A 22,530-nucleotide genomic window follows, 5' to 3' on the forward strand; every position below is an offset into this window, starting at 1 on the left:
CAACAAGCATTTCTTGAAAGTCTATGGTATGTCCAGGATCATTCTCCAAAAATACCACTGTCTGTGAATCTCTTAACTAAAGTCCCTCTGAGGATAAACTATTTTCTTAACAAAGACACTTTAGACTTCAGTAATGAGAAATCGAGATGGGTATGACTCAAGTGTCATCTCCTACAGCCCCCTAAACCCACAGTAGCCCTGGTGTGGCTGTTAGAGATGCTGCAGCGATCCAAAGACTAGGAGCTGAGTGTGGTCTCTGACACAGCCCGCACCTATGCTCAAGGACAGAGGGCCTGTGAGCCCTGCAGGGGAGGGGCCGGCACTGGGGTGCAGAGAAAGGGGCCAGCCACGCCAGCTTTCAGCCCTGTCTTGGAGGATTTATACTCAGGATGGCCTGGTTGGCTCACTGTGAACGGTATGACCTTATCTGAGAAGCCCCTAGATGCAGCCTCACTCTACTTGTCTCAAGATTTCAGACAACTCCTGCCTTCTGTTGCACTCCATCCCTGGCTCTTAGCACCAAGTCCTCAGCATGTGGAGAAGGCCTGAGAAAAGTTGAGGAACATCGAAGCACTGGCAGCCTTGGTCCTCTGCTCCCAGTCCACAGAGTGTATTTAATAAGACAATCAGGGTCACTGGAGCAAGATCCTAGGTGCAAACTAGAAGGGCCCTCAGATACCTTCCAGGCCATTCCTAACAAGGAGAAGGCTCTTGCCGAAGGATACATATACAGGAAAAGGCCACTTACCCAAGTGCCTGAAAGGCTGGGATTGACCTGGCCCAGTGCATGGAGAGGAAAAGCAGGCGGGATGCTGACTCGCAGATGTAGTGCACGTTGAGGTACTCTGGCATTGGGCTGGGCATTGTGAGCTGGAGAAGAGGAGGCACACAGCACAGGAGGTGACAGAGAGACAGGGCATGGCTTTGTCTGTCAACATGAACTGCTGTCACGTCTCAACAACTATGAGAGCCTGAATTGTGATGATCTCTGATGCTGAAGTTCCTGTGCAGACCCATCCTTACGAAGCCCGTGTCCTTTGCAGTGGGGGGCTGGCACCAACGCCCCGTAATCTCTTGCCCAGTGAACTAGGCTCTGATGGCAGTTGGAATGTGGTCAATGATGGTGACCTCCCAGGCCACTCACACAATGCACATACTCTTCAACTCTTGCCTCAGCTAAATTGGTATTTCTTCTAAGGCAATTCCATTTTGAGCCATAGGTTAAAATCTAAATTAAATCGGGTAATAGGGATCAACTTCATGGCTAGTAGGCATTTGGTAGGTGGCCTCAGGGTAGCAGTGAGTGAGAGCTGAGCAGAAGCCTATGTGGTGGGAGGATGAGATCTCACCACCAGAACGTTCAGGACTGGGCTCCAGAGCTCCACTGTCCAGAAGGAGAATTAATGCCTTTGATGCTGGAATCCCACTGGTGACCTATATTCTTGGCATTGGTGGGCAACTATGAGCAGGGACTCAGTCTTCCTAAGTGATTGGTCAGGACTCTCTAGTAAAGAACACTGGGGGAACAGGAAGACATAGTCTGTAGCCCTAGAAACTGAGAGGGCTTTGGGGAACCTGGCATTGTCTTTCAGAAGTGAGGCCAGTGAAGGAGCATGTGGGGAAGACAGCCTTCTTCAAGGAGGTAGGAGGTCTGTTTTCTGTGGCTCGAGACAGCAAGCAGTCAGGACCAGTAGTTAGGAATGAGGGCTGGCTGCGTGCATGCTGGAGCAAACACAGGTGCTTGCCTGAGCCTATGCTGGAGCCAGGCCATCCCAGAAAGCAGAAGAGGCAGAGTAGTCCACTAAAAGCCCTCGATGGGCAGCACCATGTCAGCCCAACCTGGCAAGGATAGGCCACACTTGCTTCAGGGTGAGTTACCTTCAGAGGCAAAATACTGTGAGCAAAACATGAGTGACAATTCTTTCTAATGAGAATACTGTTCTGGAACACAAGGTCTGGATCCAAACAAAAGCCAACAATACGAAAATGAACTCACTGCAAGATTTTAGCTTCAAACTGCAGGCTGGGGAGGCTGGGGCATGTGATTAGGCTGAATGCACTCACCTTAAATGTGACATGAGTGTCTGAAAGGAGGGGCCCTTCGACCTCGATGATGGGTGTGGACTGGTCTCTGCTGATGACATGGATGCCCCCTCCACCACTGGCATCTATCCCATCTGCTAGGCTTGGAGGTGAGGAGCTGTCTGTGGTATTAAGTGCTTTAGCTAAGGTATCAAATGCCCTGTAAGCAAAAATGAAGCAGGCAGTGTTGTGAATCCCTAGCTTTTAGGAGGAACAGAACTCTAGCTGAGACCTAATCTAGAAAAACAAGGCGATAGGGAAAAGATCATTCAAGTCTACCTGCTGGGGGAAGGAATAATGAGAGCTTCTGTGTATGGTCTATACATCATCATGGGCACTAAGCAATACAGTATTTATTTTCACACATTATTTCTATTTTTCACAACTACTCTCCAAGGTAAAACCCTCTCTGTTTTACAGATATGAAAGCTGAGGCTTAGGGATGTTAAATAACTTTTCTAATACCAACCACCCGGTGAGTGGTGGAACCAGAACTCTACCCAACTCAAATCCCATTCTCTTTCCATTGGCTCTAGATCTTAATTTTGCTATCAGGCTGCAAGAGAGTATGAGGACCAGGGGTGCTTGTGTGGCCTGGCAAGATGGGCAGGAGTGGCCAGTCCCACAGGGAAGGGGCAAACACGAGAGCCAGGCCACAGGGAAGAAATGCTGCCTGCAGTCAGTTACGGGTGTCTGGGATCAGCTAATGCCATCTGTCAGTAACACCCTGATGGACTGAAGTTCTAGACTACTTGGAAAAAAATATACATGAGAAAAATTGGCTAAAACAGAAGTGGGAAAGGGGACAAACTACTAATATTTAGTCAAAATAAACAAAGACTGATACAAGTAACACCTGTCTACTGAAGGGTTTTCCCTGCTTCCACTGAATCACTCCATTTCCTTTTTCATTGTTTGGAATGAAAAGCAGTTTTGATTGTTTTATATCACGTAATATAAATGGGTCCATGTTCCCATAGTCAAAATGTGAAAGACAGATGTGCAGGAACACTGTGACGATTTTACAATCCCTGAATAAATACAGGGTGGGTGTCAAGTGCTGCCACCCGCCCTCCCGCAGCGACAACCGAGTGTGCACATCATGGGGGAGCCTCCACACTCACGGCATCATACCGAGTAATCTCACTCGCGGACTGGTCCTCCGGCTGCATTTCCGAAGTGTCACCGTTGTTCAGGGATTCACTTAAGTTGGCAAGAGAGGTTACTACATTTGCCAGTGTACCCAGAGCTCCCTGGCTTGTTTCAGCCTATTAAACACAAAATAAGAACATTAAAGATGAACACAAACACACACAAAAACGGCTCTCAGGCCAATGAAGGTATAATGTTAGTTTAAAAACAGCTTCTAGGGTGTCTGGGTGGCTCAGTTGGTTGAGCGACTGCCTTTGGCTCAGGTCATGATCCTGGAGTCCTGGGATCGAGCCCCACATCGGGGAGCCCGCTTCTCCGACTTTCCTCCCTCTCATGCTCTCTCTCTACCATTCTTTCTCTCTCTCAATAAATAAAAATCTTAAAAAACAAAAAACAAACAAACAAAAAAACCAGCTTCTATGGGGGGCGCCTGGGTGGCTCAGTCGTTAAGTGTCTGCCTTCGGCTCAGGTCATGATCCCAGGGTCCTGGGATCGAGCCCTGCATTGGGCTTTCTGCTCTGCGGGAAGCCTGCTTCTCCCTCTCCCACTCCCCCTGCTTGTGTTCCCTCTCTCGTTGTGTCTCTGTCAAATAAATAAATAAATAAATCTTAGAAAAAATAAATAAATAAAAACAGCTTCTATGGGGTATGATCTCAACAGGGCAGCAGCGGGGAGATCTTTTTGGTGATGGAAGAGTTCTATGTCTTCATTGTGGTGGTAGTTACACAAATATATGTAATATATTTGTAATATATATGTATATATGTAATATATACATATAAAATATATGTAATAAGGTAATGGAACAAGAGACAAACTGGACATCAGCAAAATTTAAACTTTTGTGCTTCAGAAGATACTAAGAAAGTTAAATGGGGCACCTGGCTGGCTCAGTGAGTGGAACGTGTGACTCTTGATCTCAGGGTTGTGAGTTTGAGCCCCATGTTGGGTGGAGAGATGGCTTAAAAATAAAATCTTAAAAAAAAAAAAGCCATTAAGAAAGTAAAAAGACAACCCCCCCTTTCCACACACAAAAGGTAACCCACAGAATGGGAGGAGGTACTTGCAAATCATACATCTTAATAATGGTTTAGTAGCCAGAATATCTAAAGAACTCTTACAGCTCAATAATAAGACAAATGAGTTAAAAAAAAATGGGCCAAGGATTTATTTATTTATTTTTAAAGATTTATTTATTTATTTGAGAGAGTGAGAATGAGAGAGAGAGAGTACATGAGAGGGGGGAGGGTTAGGGGGAGAAGCAGGCTCCCCGCTGAGCAGGGAGTCCGATGCGGGCCTCGATCCCGGGACTCCAGGATCATGACCTGAGCCGAAGGCAGTCGCTTAACCAACTGAGCCACCCAGGCGCCCCTGGGCCAAGGATTTAAACAGACTTTTCTTCAAAGAGGATATACAAGTGGTCAATAAGTTCATGAAAGGATGTTCAACATCAAAGGAAATGCAAATCAAAACCACAATGAGATACCACCTCACACCCAACAGGATGGTTATAATCAAAAAGATAGTAACAGGTGTTAGTAGGATGTGGAGAAAGTGGACCCTCTCACACACTGCTGGTGGGAATGTGAAATAGTGTAGCTACTGTGGAAAACAGTCTGGCAGTTCCTCAAAAAGTTTAAACACAGAGTTACCATATGACCAGCCATTCCACCCTAGGTACATACATAAGAGAAATCGAAATATATGTCCACAAAAAAACTTGTACCCAAATGTTTGTAGCAACACTATTATAATAGACAAAAAGTAGAAACAACCCAAATGTTCGTCAGCTGATGAATGGATAAATAAAATGTGGTTCAGCCACTCAATGGCTTAGTATCTGGCAAAAAAAAGGAATGAAGTGCTGATACATGCCACAACATGGATGAACCTCGAAAACAGTATGTCAAGAGAAAGAAGCCAGTCACAAAAAGCCATATATTGAAAGATTCCCTTTATATGAAATGTCCAGAATTGACAAAACCATAGTCAGGAAGTAGAGTAGCAATTGGTGGGAGCAGGGGGAGAGGGAAGTGATGGCTTAATGGGTGGGAGCAGGGGGACAGGGAAGTGATGGCTTAATGGGTGCAGGGCTTCTTTTGGGGGTGGTGAAAATGTTCTGGAATCAGGTAGTGGTGATGGTCGTATAGCCTGTGAATGTACTAAAACCACTGCATTGTACACTACAAGTGTGAGTTTTCTGGTACATGAATTATATCTCCACTAAAAAAAAAAAAAAAAAAAAAAGAGGAAAGCCAAAGACATATGCAAACAAATAAACCAAGACAGGTAGACAGAAATGTCTGTTGTGTCTGGGTCACAAAAGTGAAAAACTAGAACAGTGGAAAAGATCCTAAGCAGAGCACTGCTTCATACATCACAGAACAACCACATAACAGAGTATTGTGCAGCTGCTGAAAGATGCGGGCTGTCACGTCAGGGAGAAAGAGAAAGACCAGTTGGCCCGCACCGCTCAGGTGTTGGCCGTGGGCGCCTGGGATCTCTGTGAGAGCTGTTATTTAGTCAAAGTACACTATTTTGAATTTTAATAAAAGTAGAAGGTTTAAAAAACAGGCTCTGGGCGCCTGGGTGGCTCAGTCGTTAAGCGTCTGCCTTTGGCTCAGGTCATGGTCCCAGGTTCCTGGGATCGAGCCCCGCGTGGGGCTTCCCTGCTCGGCGGGAAGCCTGCTTCTCCCTCTCCCTCTGCCTGCTACTCTATCTACTTGTTATGTCTTCTCTCTGTTCCAAATAAATACATCTTTTAAAAAAACAAAAAAGAGCTACCTTTAGGAGCTTTGTCTATATCCTATTATTCATGACACATGCCTGGGGTGGGTATGGTCACTTCCACAGCACAGAGGAAGGAGCGGGGTGGAAGCGCATGTCTGAGTCTGCAGCTCTTGCTCGTCACTACTACTTAAATACCACGCAGTGCCCGTGTCCGTTCTCTTCCGTCCTGTGACCACGACTAACTCCTCACTTCCTGAGTGCTCACTGTATGCTGCAGGCTTTATACAAGTTAACTCACTCAAGTTCGCCAGCACCCCGTGTGGCGGTCCTGAGGGAAGCAGGGATGTAGGAAAGAGGGCGCATGGCTACCAAGAGTGGCGCTGGGCTCTGGACCCAGGGCCAACCAACTCTGGAGTCTCTTGGTTCTCAGTCTCTGTGTGGACGGCACAACACAAGAGCTGCTGGGAAATCCTTTGGTAACCAGATCTTAAGGTTATCTGGGCCTTCCCTTCAGGCTTCTGGTTTCTCTCCACCCTGCCATGCATCCATCACTGTCCTGTCTACTTGACGGCAGCAAGCCAGGTGTGATGTCACACATAGCACCAGGGCCCAAAGACAGGAAGCTCGAGGCCCAGCCTCAGGACCACAGGACGGAGGGCCGCTTTTGGTGCCAGCCAAGAGCTCTCACTGATGCCTTTCTTTCTCGAGAGGATGTTCCTCATGTACTGGGTGGTCACAGCGATGTGCACGTGGACTGACGAGAAGGAAGCCTGCGGGTAGCGCCGCTTTGGCTCTCAGGGCAGTAGTTCCACCAGGACCGTTCCCAAGTCCCTCCTTTTAGAGAAGGAAAACTGGAACTCAGCCATGGCTTGCTGCTACTTCATCATTACTGGGTCACATCAGGAACGAGATGAGAAATATAATCAATTTTCTTGCCTGGATAAAACCCTTCCCTTAGGTATCTTCATGGGGGTTAGCCAGCTTTCTCTCTCTCCTGATTGACAAACACCTCCACCTCTGTTCACAACATGTTAAATTCCCTATGGTTGATTTGCTCTTAGTAGTTCTGCAATTGTGAGAATCCTGCCTGAACTTCCTCCTGCAGATCATCTAATTAAAAAGAGTGGGGTGGGGGTGGATAATGTAACACTGTGTGTCAACCATGCTTCAATTAAAAAAAAAAAAAAAAGAACTAAGGGCTTTTGCAAAAGGCCATCTGAGGATAAGCAGCCATTTCCCCAGCACACCAGTAGTTTGCTAATGTGTGTACTGCGGTGGGGTGGGGGTGGTTACTGAGATGAGAGCCACTGAATTTTCACCAAACTGAACTCTAGACCCTGACATGTAATAATGACTATAACCAGCCAGCCCTGAGTTTCTGGAAAGCTGTCAACATCCCTAAAACAAATCATAGGATGCTGTATAAGAAATAAGAGATGTAGAAGGCTATGCTTTCAAGGTAGTCTCAGAAGGCCAAGAAGAAGGTGGGCACACAAATTTGGAGAAGCAGTCTGCACTGCAACATAAAGGTGGAAGAGAAGGCGTAAGTAGACAATATCACCTTGGAATCCGTGGCCAGGAGAACTGTACCATCCTCACGTATCAAAGGCTGTTGGATGTTCACAAGCATCCCTGGATCAAGAAGACCTGTTTGTCTATTTAAGACATAAAGAAACCCAGAGTAGCTTCCAACATTTAACACAGTATGATCATGCTGCATTGCCCTGTCCCTTCTACATCTGCAAAACTGCCTGAATAGCAGAAAAGCTCTAACTAGACTCAGCCATCGAGTGACTGAACCACCCACCTTCTCTCTAGAATGAGATGAGCACAAAGCTGGGCCTACAGCCTGAGACAGGATGCCACACAGATACACATCCCCTTGGCTTCCATGCAGACTGCAGACTGTGGCCGCTTTGTTAAATAAAGTTAACTTGATCTTCAGAATATCACCAAGGAATTCTCAACTCTAGTTCTCACTAGGATACAGTTTGGATTTCTTGTTTTCCCTTTCTGTTCCTTTTAAATGAAGTTCGATAGATCACGTGGGGGAAAAAAGACATAAGTTAACTTGTGTTAACTATTTGGGACTACCTGGGGACTTAGGCCTTTTGTCTGTACTGCAGAAAAACCCCATCTTGAATTGCAGAGCAATTTATGAATAACTATAGGACATAACCCCAAGGCAGGAGAAAAGCCCCATCTTAAATCAGCCATCCTCAGGTCTGTCCACAGGCGTGACCAAAGCACCTCCGAAAAGGGTGGGAAGAGGCAAGACAAGGCTGAAGGCTGTGGCAGTGGGGAGGGAGCCACATAAGCTCCCTCCAAGGAATAGCCATGCCTCTTCTAATCAGCTCAAAGGCTGATGGTAGTGCTGCCCTTTGTCAAAACAGGGACTGACCTTGCTCCGTCTTTATCTGCCACAAACGTGGGAGTGGCTATCAGAGGACTTCTCAGGTCCTTCCGAATATAGATTTTCTCAGTTGAAGCAGCACAATTGCTTGGTTTCTCCCGTTGTACATCAAAGGGCTTCCGTTCACTCTGCACAGCTTAAATCACAACATAAATATTCACGTTTAGACGAAGGAGTCAAGTCATTAAAAAACTACATCCTTTGTAGTAAAGTCAGGGATCTTCCTTAGTAAGTCTGCTACTATAGGGATGATAAGCTCCAGTGCTAGGCACATCCAGCTCAATTTTCAGGGGACTTTTCAGCCAAAGCAAAGAAAAGTTCAAAGCCAAACAATGCCATGCTAAGTGTAAAGAGTTCAAGCTCATTGCCTGCTAAGAAACTTCAGCATGGCATTTGCATGGCCTTGTGGGGGGCCCACACTGAGCTCTCTGGGTTTTCACTTTTTGCTGCTCACAAAAGGCACTCTCCCGGAAGAGAAACACCCATCTTCAAGTGGGCCCTTAACAGAGAGCTTGTCTGATGCATGTGTCATAGAGAACTTTTCTAATGTCCAACTCAAGTCTGCATGGCTTCTGCAAACTATTTAATGGGGTGTCAATTTTCTATAACACTAGCAGTCTCTCCCTTCAGCAATCTGGTCTGAGAGAGGTATATGGGCCAGAAACAACTGAAGGAAATAAAGATCTTTTTAAAAGAAAGAAAGGATGAACCCCAGATCCAATATGTAAGAAAGCTAAGGGGTTCTATTGAGACAAAGAACCTATGGCTGAGAGAGGTGCCATGTCCTCCCCAGGCTTCACAGCTCCGAAGTGGCAGAGCTGGGGATTGATACTCCAAAGCCTGTGTTCACCCCACTGTGCTGTGCTGCATGCAGAGTTATCTGGAGGAGGTTTCCACACACACCACAGGGAAATGACCAATCGCAGCAGCATGGGTGCTGGATCACCTAGCTGCCCCAGAATGTTAACAAAAGGAAGCCTCAGTGGTTATTTTCCTCTTAGAGTATTTTAAAGCCAGGTATAGAAATCTCGCTTTCTCTCAACTTGCTAACTCAAGTGGCTTGTTCATACAGTTACTCACATTCCATTTTCATGCCCATCTCTAAGCATTTCTTCAGCCGGCAAAACTGACAGCGGTTCCGGTGGTGTTTATTGATGATACAGTCTTGGTTGCTCCGGCAGCTGTAGGTCAGATTTTTCCTTACACTCCTTTTGAAGAAACCTTTGCAACCTTCACAACTGACAGCCCCATAGTGCCGGCCTAAAAGGAGAAAGTGTGTGGGAAACAGATCACCAAGATAAGAGGTGATCCATCACAGGCCCTGTGTCTAAGGTAAGGCTATCAAAGTAACTGGTGCACAGTGTCTGGTGCCAGCAGCCATGGGACAACCACGAGCCTGAGCATGAAGCACGGCACTTAGGTTCTTCCCCTAATTTTCCTATGATCTTTAAAGTAGCCCTGTGATGTCATGATAGAAAAACAGAAGCTCAGATCGGTTACGTGACAGCTGGTATATGGCATGACCTTAATGCTTTTAGTACACGAAGGACCTAACATGCAGCAGCAGCTCACGGAGGATGGCTGAGCCATCCTGCCCACTTGTGCACACCTGCTCCTGGCTCTGCAGAGCTGGGCTTGTGAAGCCACTTGGCGCTCCTGTTCTGCCGACGGTGGCACACAGCAGAAGCATGCTTGAGCTGCTTTAGCACACAGGGCCCTACTCCTCCCTATACTCCCTCGGTGTGAGTCACGTCCTGGGCCCTACAGCTACCCTGGGGGAAGCGCAGGGGCTGTGGTTATGTAGGCCCAAGGTGAAGGAAGGGTGCATGCTATGTGGCTCCCTTGGATTAGGTATTCAGACTCTTTTGGAAACACAGTTCTAGAAGTACATTTATTACATACAATTCTTTTTTTCTAATCTTGTTTACTTTGGTGTCTCTAACTTCTAATGAATGATGACATTAAAAAGAGCCCCCCATCTCAGTTTACCCTTGCAAATACACCAAGCGCTTCCACATGCATCACACCTCCTTTGCTTCCAGCTGACAGAGGCCATGGATATGCTCTCCTGGTTTGATCTTCTGTAACTCAATACCATAGCTACATTGCACATTTCATAGGATCATCGCTGATGGCAGCTACTGAGCGTCCCACTGTCCTGAGCTGGAGCATGCAGAGCCATTCCCCAAGTGTGTACTTGGAGGGTCTCAATTTTATGCCTTGAAGAGTAGTACTAAAATTGCTGTGTAGACATCATTTTTCCTTCCTTGCGGTATTTCCTTAGCCTCCCTAGCCCTTAGAGTGACCTCTGATATCTGGAGACTGTGGCACTGCAAGCCTATGACTAGGCCATTCCTTTAAGCCCAGAAGGCGACTGACAAATGGGGAAGCCAAGCAGACTCTGTGGCCTCTTTGTCATGTCCATGCTTCATTCATCTGTTTAAAAGCTTGCAGAGTGCCTCTCCTGGCTGAGCAAGAAGATATAGAGATGGAGGGGCCACACATGGTTCTTGCTCTAACAGAAAGAGCCCCTTCTGGTGTGGAAGACAGGCCTGTAAGAATCAATTATAAGAGAATGTAACAAATGCCAGAGCAGTCTATACAGAAGGACGATGAGGACACAGACAGCACTGGCTTCAGCAAAGGGATGGGATGGGCTAGGTTTTGCCTTGTTCAAGATAAGGAGTGGGAATAGAGGCAGAGCAAATGGTACCATGAGCTAGGAGGGCGCTGGAGCTTCTGACCTCTGTGGATGTTTGTCTGGGCTGTCTTCCTAAGATGCTTGGTCCCACCTTTTTTTTTTTTTTTGCTTGTTTTAACTAGGACCACAAAGTGTCCAAAGTTCCTGGGAATTCTGTGACTACAGAATAAAGTGGAACCGATCACAAAACCCAGGCCTGTGCCCGGAACACAGCTGGAAGAGTACCTTATTAAATCCTTCTCTATCCTGTGCTCATTTCAGCGGCACCTATACTAAATACTCCTCCGTCCTGCCTGCCTGCCTCACCTTCTACAGCTTCCCGGCATTAGCAGGCTGAAGACTGAACTTCTGGACCAGACATCATCTCCAGTTTCCTTTCACCCACATCCTAACCACAGAAGTCCAGGAGCTCTTCTCCAAAGACACCATGGGTGTGGACAGTAAATTCACCGGGCCCTGGCTCCACCAGCCAGAACGCCCTCCTGCTTTACCCAACACACACACACACACACACACCCTCAACCTCCAAGCCTCACACAACATGACTGCCACTGGGGGACCTTGCCTGACCCTACGGCTCCAGCTAGAATCTCATGCTCCCTCCTCCTTCATTACAGTAGTTCCCATACTGGTTTATAGTGAGGGGATGGCAGACAGAGTAAGGATGAAGAAAAAATAGATAACACATCTTGTGAAATAGCAAAGCACTGTGCTAATACTACCTAGATTAAAGAAATGATTGCTTTCTTGGTAGTACGTAAATATTTGACACATAGCCAAGATTTATAAGTCACAGAAACAGTGTCTTGACGACTCCTTTTGATTCTAATAATCTGACAAACTGGTTTGCTTATTTATATCACTACCCCACTCAGAAAAGTGGAGTTCATGTTTTGAAACCTACAAATCAACAGAAAATGTTCTCTCTCCAATAATCCTCCAACCCCCATTTGGTTCAGGATGTTGGACCATGATGTGCACCTATAACCTAGGGTTACTTACCAGAGGCTTTGTCGCCACAGACCACACAGTACTCTACCACCTGCGGCCGCTGGACGTCGGCCTTACCCAGCAAGCGCTCCACAGAAGCAGAGTCCGTGACGATCTAAGAAGAATCAGGAAACAAGCAAAGTGCTGATTAAAAACCAGATCGTTAAACAAACTAATGTTTAACTATAAATTCCTCATCTTGGGTTTCTAAGCAGGAAAACCCTGGGCAGAACTGGGAAAATCCCACCTGACAACTTAACCTGATAACAAGAATGGCCCTGTTGCTCACCTAGACAGTGCCCCTTCAGGGGTGATGGTAGTGGGGGTGGGGGGGGTTTGTCCAAGGTCAGGCACTGGTTTTTACTCACTCTCCTATCTGGCTAGCAAATTGCCCAGGATGGGGGGCCATGTGGAGAATCACATGCAGATGCTCATACTGCAGGTCTTTCTGGCTCCTTCTCTATTCCCATGAAACAGCTTGGAATGTATGCCGAGAGGCATATTTGGCAGAGAAAGAATCAAGCTTTTTTTTTTTCCAAGATTTTTTTATTTATTTGAGAGAGAGAGCGAGAGCAAGCAAGCAAAAGCATGAGCAAGGGGGAGGGGCAGAGGGAGAAGCAGGCTCCCTGCTGAGCAGGGAGCCCGATGTGGGACTCGATCCCAGGACCCTGGGATCATGACCTGAGCCGAAGGCAGACACTTAACCGACTGAGCCACCAGGGGCCCCAGAATCAAGCTTTATTAATTAAATAACCAGGTCTCTCCTTGAGGCAGCTGTAAGTAGAAGGACTAGAACAGGTGACCTCTGAAACCTGTTGTTTCTCCTTCACTTGCAGGTGACTTTCTAGGTGACAGTGTTACTCATCTGGAAGAATACTGTAACTGACACCAATAGGAGAAAGTGAAAAATAGCTGTTATTAAATAATGTACGAACAATAACCCTTACCATTATTTCTGTATAGTGGGAATATATATAGAAATTACTATGTAGAATGACCTCTTATAGAGCATGCAACAAAATCCACAGCCACCTTCTCATGAACAACATAAAAAAGCAGGGAGGAATTTTAATTTCAGTTGGTCAGAATGTACTCTGGGAAAGGAGGCAGAATTTACTAATTGCACTATGAGGAGTCTCAAAAGTGCATTTTTTTTTAAAGATTTTATTTATTTTATTTATTTGAGAGAGAGCGAGCACGAATGGGAAGAGGGTCAGAGGGAGAAGCAGACTCCCCGCCGAGCAGCAGGGAGCCCGATGCAGGACTCGATCCCGGGACTCCAGGATCATGACCTAAGCCGAGGGCAGGCGCTCAACCAACTGAGCCACCCAGGCGCCCTCAAAAGTGCAGTTCTGAAAGCTGAACATCACTTGTGCTCTGAACCCAGTCCTATCAGAAGAAAAAACATCCTTTCTTTTCCTTATTTTTCTCCATAGTAGAAAGTCCCTCCCCACTCAAAACACATGGATTCTTAGCAGTATTCACAAGAGCCAAAAGGAGGAAGCACCCTAAACATCCAACAACAGATGACTATATAAGTAAAGTGTGGTCTATGTATATACAGTGGAATATTATTCAGCCTTAAAAAGGAATGCAATTCTGACACAGGCTACAACATGGATGAACCTTGAGGACATTATGCTCAGTGAAATGAACCAAATGCAAAAGAAAAAATATTGTAGGGTTCCACTTTGGTGAAGTCCCTAAAGTAGCCAAAGTCATAAAGACAGGAAGGGGGAGGATGGTTGCCAGGGCTGCAGGGAGAGGAGAGACCCAGAGGCAGCAGTTCACAGGAGCAGGTAAGGACAGAATGAAGAGCTGGGACCAGGCCTGACGATCTGGAAAAGATGAAGTGAGATTTAGGAATAAGTCAGTCCTCATCTGGCTGCAGTCAGCCCTAGGTGGGGCCCCTAAAATATCAGGGGCCAAGAACTGCCTCTGTGCAGCCTTAGGTTAGTTAGAACAATTCTCCAGTGGCCTTAGTACCAGCTTGCTCATGCCAGTCTCCTGTGGGCCACTGACTGTCCTGGCTCAACTTCCATCACATCTAAGCACTGCCTCCTGGGCGCCTTGCCACTCACTTGCTGGTTTTTTACTTCAGCCAAAGCAGCAATCTGCCATACTTGTAGGTCCTCAAAGGACCTTCTAGAGATGGATTTGGCCTTCAAGGCAGAGGAAGAGTCAGAAACCGATTTGGTAGCAGAAGTGCTGAAAGGAACGCCTGTCAACAGCCTTACCTGGATCCTGCCAGGGACGAGGTTGTCCGAGGTGGTGAATATGAGCTGCTTGGCACTGGATGTCTCCGGGGAAGCCAGGATCACCTTCCCAGTTCCAGCTCCATCTGGGCTGGTCAGGATGAACTGCTGCTTGGGGGATCCGGAGGCGTCCACTGCGGTGACTATCTGGATCTTCTGTCCTGTCTGCTGGTCTGTTACAATCTACAAGACACAACATGGAGGCTGCTCTCACGGAGTATCATGCGACTTGTGTACTTGCAGATGGTGCTCAAAGTGGTGACCGCCCAGTGCCGTCCTGGAGTCAATGCTGGTCCAAGATGCAATTTCACCAGTGCATGGTGAAATGAGAAAAATAAAACACAACCGTGAGCTTTTCAGAAACCAATTTTCATGGAGCTAATTTTATTTTAGGATGATATCATTCCTACTATTTTAATTAAAATGTCCTTTGAGGCGGTGGTGGGGTACTAGATGAAGGTGGTCAAAAGATACAAACTTCCAGTTTTAAGATAAAAAAAAGTACCGGGGTATGACGTATGGCACAGTGACTGTAGCTAACTGCTGGGTGGTGCATCTGAAGGTTGTTAAGAAGGTAGATCCTAAGAGTTCTCATCACAAGGAATAAGCCATTTTTTTCTTTTTCTTTTGTAGCTATATAAGATGATGGATATGAACTAAACTTATAGTGGCCATCATTTCATAATATACGTAAGTGAAGTCATTAAGCTGTACACCTTGAATTTATACAGTGCTGTGTGCCAATTATATCTCAATAAAACTGGAAAAAGAAAAATCCTTTCTTTTATGAAATGGAGATAATAATAGTAGATGATAAGTTTAACTTAAAAAAAAATGCCCTGTCCTAGGCATAATAAAGTCCAGGGAAGTCCTGACCCTGACTCCTCCAGAGACTCCCACCGTTCACCATTCAGGGGGCCAGCTGTTGGAGTCCGCCTCTTTCCAGAGTCCCTGCCTAACTGCATTGGTTACAACTGAAATAGTTGCTACAGCAAGACGGACTTGTCATTCCTGCTCCTGAAATTCTCTGAAGCTGTTCTACTTTCTGTCCTGCCTTCCTCGAGGCCAAGTGCCCAGCTTTGGAACGCTGCCCACCTTCTCCCTGGGGCACCAGCAGGCTCTCACAGCAAACAGGATTTTGGGGGCTGTTGTGGCTGGGCCTTGGATAAGGGGAGAGGTACTACATCTCTAGCTGGAACTCCCTTCCCTCTACCATATTTATGGGCAGGTCTGGCATCCGTGCTACATCTTGACGGATGCTGACTTGTGACACAGCATTCCAAAGTTCAGACAGCAAACTCACAAAGAATCTAGCACAACAACTTTGCCAACTATCCAATATGGAAAATCAGACAATGCTGGTTAGTTCAAAAAAAAAAAATGACAAAGATCCAATCACTTCATTATGTTTATGGAGTGTCCACTATATGTCAAACTCTGTTCTTTGTACTAGGGATAGGGACATGAACACAATAGAGCTCATACCTCGTGGAGTTAACCTTATATGGGGGAAACAGACCATGAACACTGATATTGTAGAGTATCAGTCATGGTAGGTGTCATAAAGAAAACTTAAAAGTAGAGTAAATGGACAAAGCATGTCAAGGGGAAGGAGGCAGGGGGGCTGCTTTAGAAAGAAAGATCTCTCTGATGGAGGTGATGTTGAGCAAAGACCTGAATGAAGCAAGAGAGGAAGCCATGCAAATATGTGGCGAAGTATGTTATAGGCTGAGGGCACAGCAAGCTCAAGACCAGAAAGAGCAGACTGGGAATAGAAGATGCATGAAAAAATCCTTAGCTGATGGTGGCGCATGAATCCCAGCATAGCATCATTTGCAACTGATCAAGGTCAAAAGATCTTGAAGGCTGAAGAACAGATTTAGAGAATGAAAGGAAGTACCTTTCATTGTTACAACCTGTGGCATACACACTCAGAGTCCCCTGGAAAAGTAAAACATGAGACAGAAAACTTTGTAAGAGGAATTCTCTTACACTTTTCCTACCCAATGCTGAACTGAAAGACTGCAGACAGACTGGCTGACATACACTTCTCTCAGCTGCCACAGAAGGCACTCCTACCTTAGTTAAAAGGTAACAAGTTGGCCTTTAGAAGGCCCTTATAACCCTGAGATCTGGGAGTAAAATGTCTGACTTCCTTTTCATGTCTCTCAAAACTTATCTACTTCCTAAATGACTTTCCCTGTTAACAAATGAAATACTCATGTGATTGAGAGGGATCTCCAATCACCAGCTATAACCAAGGCGAGGCTAGTCAAAGTCCTTCACGTGTTCAGAGGTGACACACTCTGCACCTGAGTACACAAAGTCACTGGCATGTCACCACCTTTGATGCTATTCCCCAGGCCTCTTGGTCAAGGCATGGCAGGTATGGGGCTGGGCAGGGGTGGGAGGTAGGAGTAACTGGGTCCAGCTGCTCTTGGTGGCTCTATGTAACATATCCCAAAGCTCAGATTATTTTTTTTTCCCCCTAAAGATTCAGGCTCACAAAACCCCAGGGTGACCCTCAGGCAAACAAAGGCCTTGCTGACAAATATCAGCAGGCAGATACCTGTTTAATGAGACCAAGGAAACAAACTGAGGATGTATCCAGACTTATTAAATTTCCCGAGGAGGGGTGGTAAAGATGTGCTGTTGGTAGAGTCATGTCCCCCCAAAAGAGATGGTTACATCCTAACCCCCCAGGGCCTGTGAATGTAACCTTATTTGGAAACAGGACCTTTGCAAGTGTGATCAAGTTAAGATGAGTCCATAATGGAAGATGGTAGGCCCCAAATCCAGTGACTCGTGTCCTTACTAGCAGGCCTGTGATGACAGAGGCAGAGACTGGAGTCTGCCTGGAGACTGCAGGCAAGGAACCCTGAGGATTTCCAGTCACTACCAGAGTCTGCCTGGAGACTGCAGGCAAGGAACCCTGAGGATTTCCAGTCACTACCAGAAGCTAGGAAGGCACAGAAGGATGCTTCCCTAGAACCTTACAGCGAGCATGCCCCTAGCAAATACCTGAATTTAGGCTTCAGGGCTCCAGAATTGCGAGAAAATAAATTTCTGTTGTTTTAAGGCACCAAGTTTGTGGTAATTTGTTATGACAGCCCTAGGAAATGAAAATAGGCAAACTTTATTTAATCTCTTCACTTGGAACAAATGTTCATACTCTCTGCTTGCAAACAGTAACAAATGGGGGGGGGGGAAGAACCTAAGGAGGAATGTCTTGTTTTCCCTGTGACTTTTTTTTTTTAAGAGAGAGAGAGAGCAGGGAGGAGGGGCAGAAGGAGAGGGAGAGAGAGAATCTTAAGCAGGCTCCATGTTCAGCGCAGAGCCCAACACAGGGCTTGATTCCATGACCCTGAGATCATGACCTGAGCTAAGAATTGGACATTTAACTGACTGAGCCACCCAGGTGCCCCTCTGTGACTCTTAAGGCCTCCCGAGGCTGGCTACATGGTTAGTACTGCTACAACTCTTGTTTTGAAAAGGTACATTTGTTCCAGTGTGACTGATATATTAGGGACTATTCTGTGCATAATATAAATCTTGTGTTTATGCATGACTTCTCCTGAGAAACAGTACACACACAGAGAATGATCCCCAGGTGAAGTGAGCGGGGTGGGAATAGCCAGCTCAGTACATGTGGTGTTAAGCTTTCCCTGATTTCAGATCACCCCACTCACAGCAACTCAGCAGCTACAATCCTCCCACATCCCCTCCACAAGCAAGCTTCAGGTCTCCTTCAAGGAAAAGTGCCATATTTATGGTTGTCATTATGTGTTTCTTAACCATTTAATGTATGTAAAACCGCAATTTAAATAAGATCAAATTCATACCTGCTTTTTAATGTGTCACCAACAAGTTCTGAATATTATGCCACTAACCCCACATACCCCCATAAGCCCTGTGGTTTCCACTGCAGAATTTTGCACAGTATGCGAATTTTTAGAACACATATGTCACATTATAGCACAGCTGACTACATACTCTACTGGCCCAAGGCCCTCTCTACTTCTACCCCAAAAGGACCTCAAAGATCTGACTTACTGCCATTCTCCTCCATGTTACCCACTCTCTGTTCCAGCCAAGCTGAGCTCGTCATTCATGTTGTAAAGAAGAGTCTGCAAATGGACAGCCTGAAGGCAAAAGACAGCCACTGGATAACTTTTGCTTGACCTCTCAGGGTTTAAAATTTAAAAAACTGGTTGGCACTAGCTGAGGATAGAGTATTTACCATAAGAATCAGACTTACAGTTCTTTTGACAAGCTGTCCCCATCCTTGCCCCCAAGTTCCCCTGTGGTTATCAACTGGCTGTGTGTGGTCGCTCCTTTGGATGGGGCACAGGCTCTCTGTTTGGCCCTAATTCCCACCCTGCCCACCTTCTTCACTGCCACCTGGTCCTGTAAACAGTTTGTGATCCTGAAATAGGGCTTTGCAGCTAGAGCTGTGAATGGAATGCTCATTCTACTGCTTCCCAACTGGGTCACTGTGTAACAGTTATATGTGCTTTCTGAGCCCCTGTTTACATATCTTTAAAAAAGAATTATTACATCTGAAGGCAGTTGGTACGAGCCCCAGAATATAAGAGGACCTCGCTAAAAGTATTTCCTGCTCTAAGCTCTCACATACTTGTCTCCTCATTGGGAAGCCTTTTTTACTCCTTTCACCTCACTGAATCTCCCCCTCTGACTTCGGCTCACTCACTCACTCATTCATTCCTCAAATGCTTACAAAGGGTCTACTCTATGCCGGGCACACTTTGCTAGATTACAGGCATGATGGAGATGGCTCCTGCTCTTGTGAAGCTTCTAAGTTTAGTGGAAAAGTGGCAAAAACACAAACAGAACAGCCAATGAACAATTTGTGATAAATGTTATGGGAGAAAAGATCTGGCTAGAGTAGGAGAGAGTAACACAGGCCCTTAACTTTTTAGAAAGCGAGGTCAAGGAAGGCTTCTGTGTCAAGGTGGCATTTAACAAGGATTCAAGGCTAAGAAGGGAGTCAGATAAAGGTTTAGGGAAAAGTGTGTTCTAAGCAATGGGAAATGTTCTGGCATATGGAAAGCCCTAAGAGGAAGGAACTCTTAGAACTGACATCAGGCCTGTGGACAATGAAGAGTGGCCCAGGAGCCTAAGGAGGGGGGTGGGCTGGCCCTAGTAGAAGTCAGGATTTCATTCCAAGTACAACAGGAGCCACTCAGGGGTTTGCCCTCCTAAATCAGGGTCTTCAGGTTTCTTATGCTATTTTATATCTATCTTATATACTATTTTATACAAACACATATATTTTTAAATACATATATAAAGTTTGTCAGATTATTACAAGTCGGTATATTAAAGCATAACAAAGGACAATAGAAGAGATAATTAAAAGTAAAGGCAAAGAAAATCTGTTAAAAATTTTTTTGACCTATGCAAAAAGGTACATGAATCTTTTACTCAAATATAAATTTTTAACTCATGAGTAATTAGTGCTGCTCACAGGCAAAGATCAAACATATTCTCCATTCAGCCTCACTAACTCAATCCCTAGAACGTTTATGTAGATAAAATATTTGACAAAGCTTTCCTCCCTGAATAACACAAAACAGTGTTTTCTAAATACATTCAAGACTTGAAGTGAAGGAATGATGGACTTTGCATTTTAAACAGATATTCCTGGATGTTGGATGGAAAAAATATAGAACCAAAAAAGTGGAAACTGAGAAACTGTTTGGATGTCCCTGGAGGAGCCCAGGTGGGAGCTGAAGATGGGGGCTGCGGGTCTGGAGAGCAGGGGATCACTGCAGGATGTGTGCTGGAGGGAGGAGCGACAGCACATGCAGGTGGGTACAGATGTGAGCACTGGCGAATGAAGAGCCGGGAATGACTCTTGGGTTTCTAGCCCGAACAATGACTGGCATGGTGGAAGGAGCAAGGGTTGGTAGGAATTCAGAAGTCTGTTTTTGGCCTGCCAAATATGAGAAGCCTAAATAGATATGTCAAGTAAAATACCAGATAGATGAGTGTGGAGCTCAAAGTATATTTCTGGTTTCAACTTCAATGTAAAGAGCTTAGAAGTCACCATTTCATCTTTACAACAGAAAAAGCAAGATAAACTGAAAATCAGTGACTTTCCTTGGACTTATCAGAGAACTTGAGTGTGCAGGGCAAATCCATCCCCAAATCTGGAGAGGTGGATTCACAAAGTCTGAGATCTGCTTAGGTGGTACAGAAGCCAACCTGGAGGAATATTTAAAAGGTAATTACAAAGAGCTGCTGGAGACTTAGCACAGACTAGGATGGGAGTAAGAAACTCCTGGGGGCCACAGTCTTGGGAGGGTCAGGGATTTTAGATCTAGGAATCCCACCTCGTTCTCAAGGTGAAGAGATGAGAAAGATTCCCTGGTGGCTCTGGTAGGGGTAGGGGAAGAATTTTTGTAAAATAGGGCGCCTGGGTGGCTCAGTTGGTTAAGCGACTGCCTTCGGCTCAGGTCATGATCCTGGAGTCCCGGGATCGAGTCCCGCATCGGGCTCCCCGCTCAGCGGGGAGTCTGCTTCTCCCTCTGACCCTCTTCCTTCTCGTGCTCTGTATCTCTCATTCTCTCTCTCTCTCAAATAAATAAATAAAATCTTAAAAAAAAAAAAGAATTTTTGTAAAATAAACTCAAGGGTTTCTTCTGTAAAATAAACACAGGCCTATTCCCCAGGGGAAAACACTTTACTTGAGTCCTATCCCACTTGGGGAAAGGGCGTTTCTTCAACTCCAGGCCTCTTGGACCTTTCTATCTTAGAGAAAGGGGTGGGCAGTAAGGGAATAATACACACTTGTGAAGGTTACAACCTGCAATATGATTTATAAGAAATATGTAATTGGTCATTCAGATGACAAAAATATATTTTTCAGATATATTCGATCTTCACCCACAGCTCCTAAAAATGCTTTAGAGCCAAAAAAGTGAAACAAGTGTCTTGTTATTAATGAAGGTGACTTTTGGGACCCCTCCCAAGGGCAGGGGCTGGTTGCCAGAAGGATCAACGATGTGATTAAAAGGTTGGAAATTTCAGTACCACCCCCCAACTGGGTAGGGGTGTGGGGGAGGGGCTGGAGGTTGAATCAGCCAGTGGTCAATTACTTAATCAATCATGCCTATGTAATAAAGCCTCCATAAAAACCCAAGAGAACAGTTTTTTGGCCCTTTACAGAGAGCCTCCATGCTTGGTGAACCAGAACACTTCCTGTGTCACCAAGCTGGCCCCAAGCTTCACGAGGACAGAAGCTCCCTCATTTGGCACGTTGCCCAAGGTATCTTCATCTGGCTGGTGATCTGTATCCTTTAACAAACTGGTAACCGTAAGTGCTTCCCTGAGTTCTGTGAGCTGCTCCAGCAAATTAATTGAACCTAAGAACATCACTGGAACCTCTAATCTGTAACTGGTTGGTCAGAAGCTCAGCTAATAGCCTGGGACTTGTGACTGGTGTCTGAGGTGAGAGTAGGGGTCAGTCTTACAGGGCTGTATCATTAGTCTGTAGAATCTGATGCTATCTCTGTGCTGATAGTGTCAGAACTGCTTGGTGTTGTGTATGCGGGACCCCTCCAACCCCACCTCAAAGTTGGAACTTGGTCCTGGAACTCATACAGGTAGCCCAGGGACACAGGCCTACTAAATACTGAGATTTCATCATAAGATGGTAGAACGCTTTCCCTCCCTGACACCTTACCACCCTACCAACAGGGCTCCAGTATAACAGTGGATTACAGATGGAAGAGCTTCAAGACACACACTCTCTGAGGAAGAATATCCAAGGAAGCCCAAAGTCAAGAGGAGAGACTAAGACAAAGACACTAGAGGAATCTGAAGCCTCTGGACCTACAGCCACAGCAAACATCACACACAATTCAACCTAGCCAGATTAACATAAATCCTCATAGTAGAGGCTTATTTATTTCAGTTCTTATTACCCAACAACAGATACTGTCTGGTTTTAAAAATAATATGTATAAGGCATGCCAAAAGGCAAGAAAAACACAATTGGAAGAGATAAAACAAGCAGCAGAATCAGACTCCAAAAGGACAAAAATCTTGGAATGACCAAACAAGAAACTTAGAATAGAAAGATCAGTATGTTAAGATCTCTAGAGGAAAAAGCAGACAACATGGAAGAACAGATGAGAAATGTAAGAAGATGGAAATTCTCAGAAAGCAGGAAAAGTACTTTC

General features: G+C 45.6%; 1 protein-coding gene across 10 annotated transcripts in view; it reads right to left on the bottom strand.

The window, feature by feature from the left end:
- Window positions 1-22,530, bottom strand: part of NR2C2 (nuclear receptor subfamily 2 group C member 2) — a 93,476-nt gene that overhangs the window by 13,439 nt on the left and 57,507 nt on the right. For all 10 annotated transcript variants that reach the window (XR_003210698.2, XR_003210697.2, XR_003210696.2 and 7 more), the window contains 8 exons: window positions 14,306-14,506; window positions 12,081-12,183; window positions 9,458-9,637; window positions 8,366-8,513; window positions 7,526-7,619; window positions 3,217-3,350; window positions 2,065-2,242; window positions 749-870 (listed from right to left, as the gene is read on the bottom strand). Coding sequence is in view for 3 of the 10 variants with exons in the window: in XM_025884875.2 (XP_025740660.1) it covers window positions 749-870; window positions 2,065-2,242; window positions 3,217-3,350; window positions 7,526-7,619; window positions 8,366-8,513; window positions 9,458-9,637; window positions 12,081-12,183; window positions 14,306-14,506 (1,160 nt within the window). In the remaining 7 variants the exon portion in view is untranslated. The remainder of the gene's footprint in view (window positions 1-748; window positions 871-2,064; window positions 2,243-3,216; window positions 3,351-7,525; window positions 7,620-8,365; window positions 8,514-9,457; window positions 9,638-12,080; window positions 12,184-14,305; window positions 14,507-22,530) is intronic.

Source organism: Callorhinus ursinus, unplaced genomic scaffold (assembly GCF_003265705.2).
Source record: "Callorhinus ursinus isolate GAN/ISIS: 27379988/994484 unplaced genomic scaffold, GSC_fseal_2.0 scaffold15, whole genome shotgun sequence".
In the NCBI taxonomy this organism is placed as follows: Eukaryota; Metazoa; Chordata; class Mammalia; order Carnivora; family Otariidae; genus Callorhinus; species Callorhinus ursinus.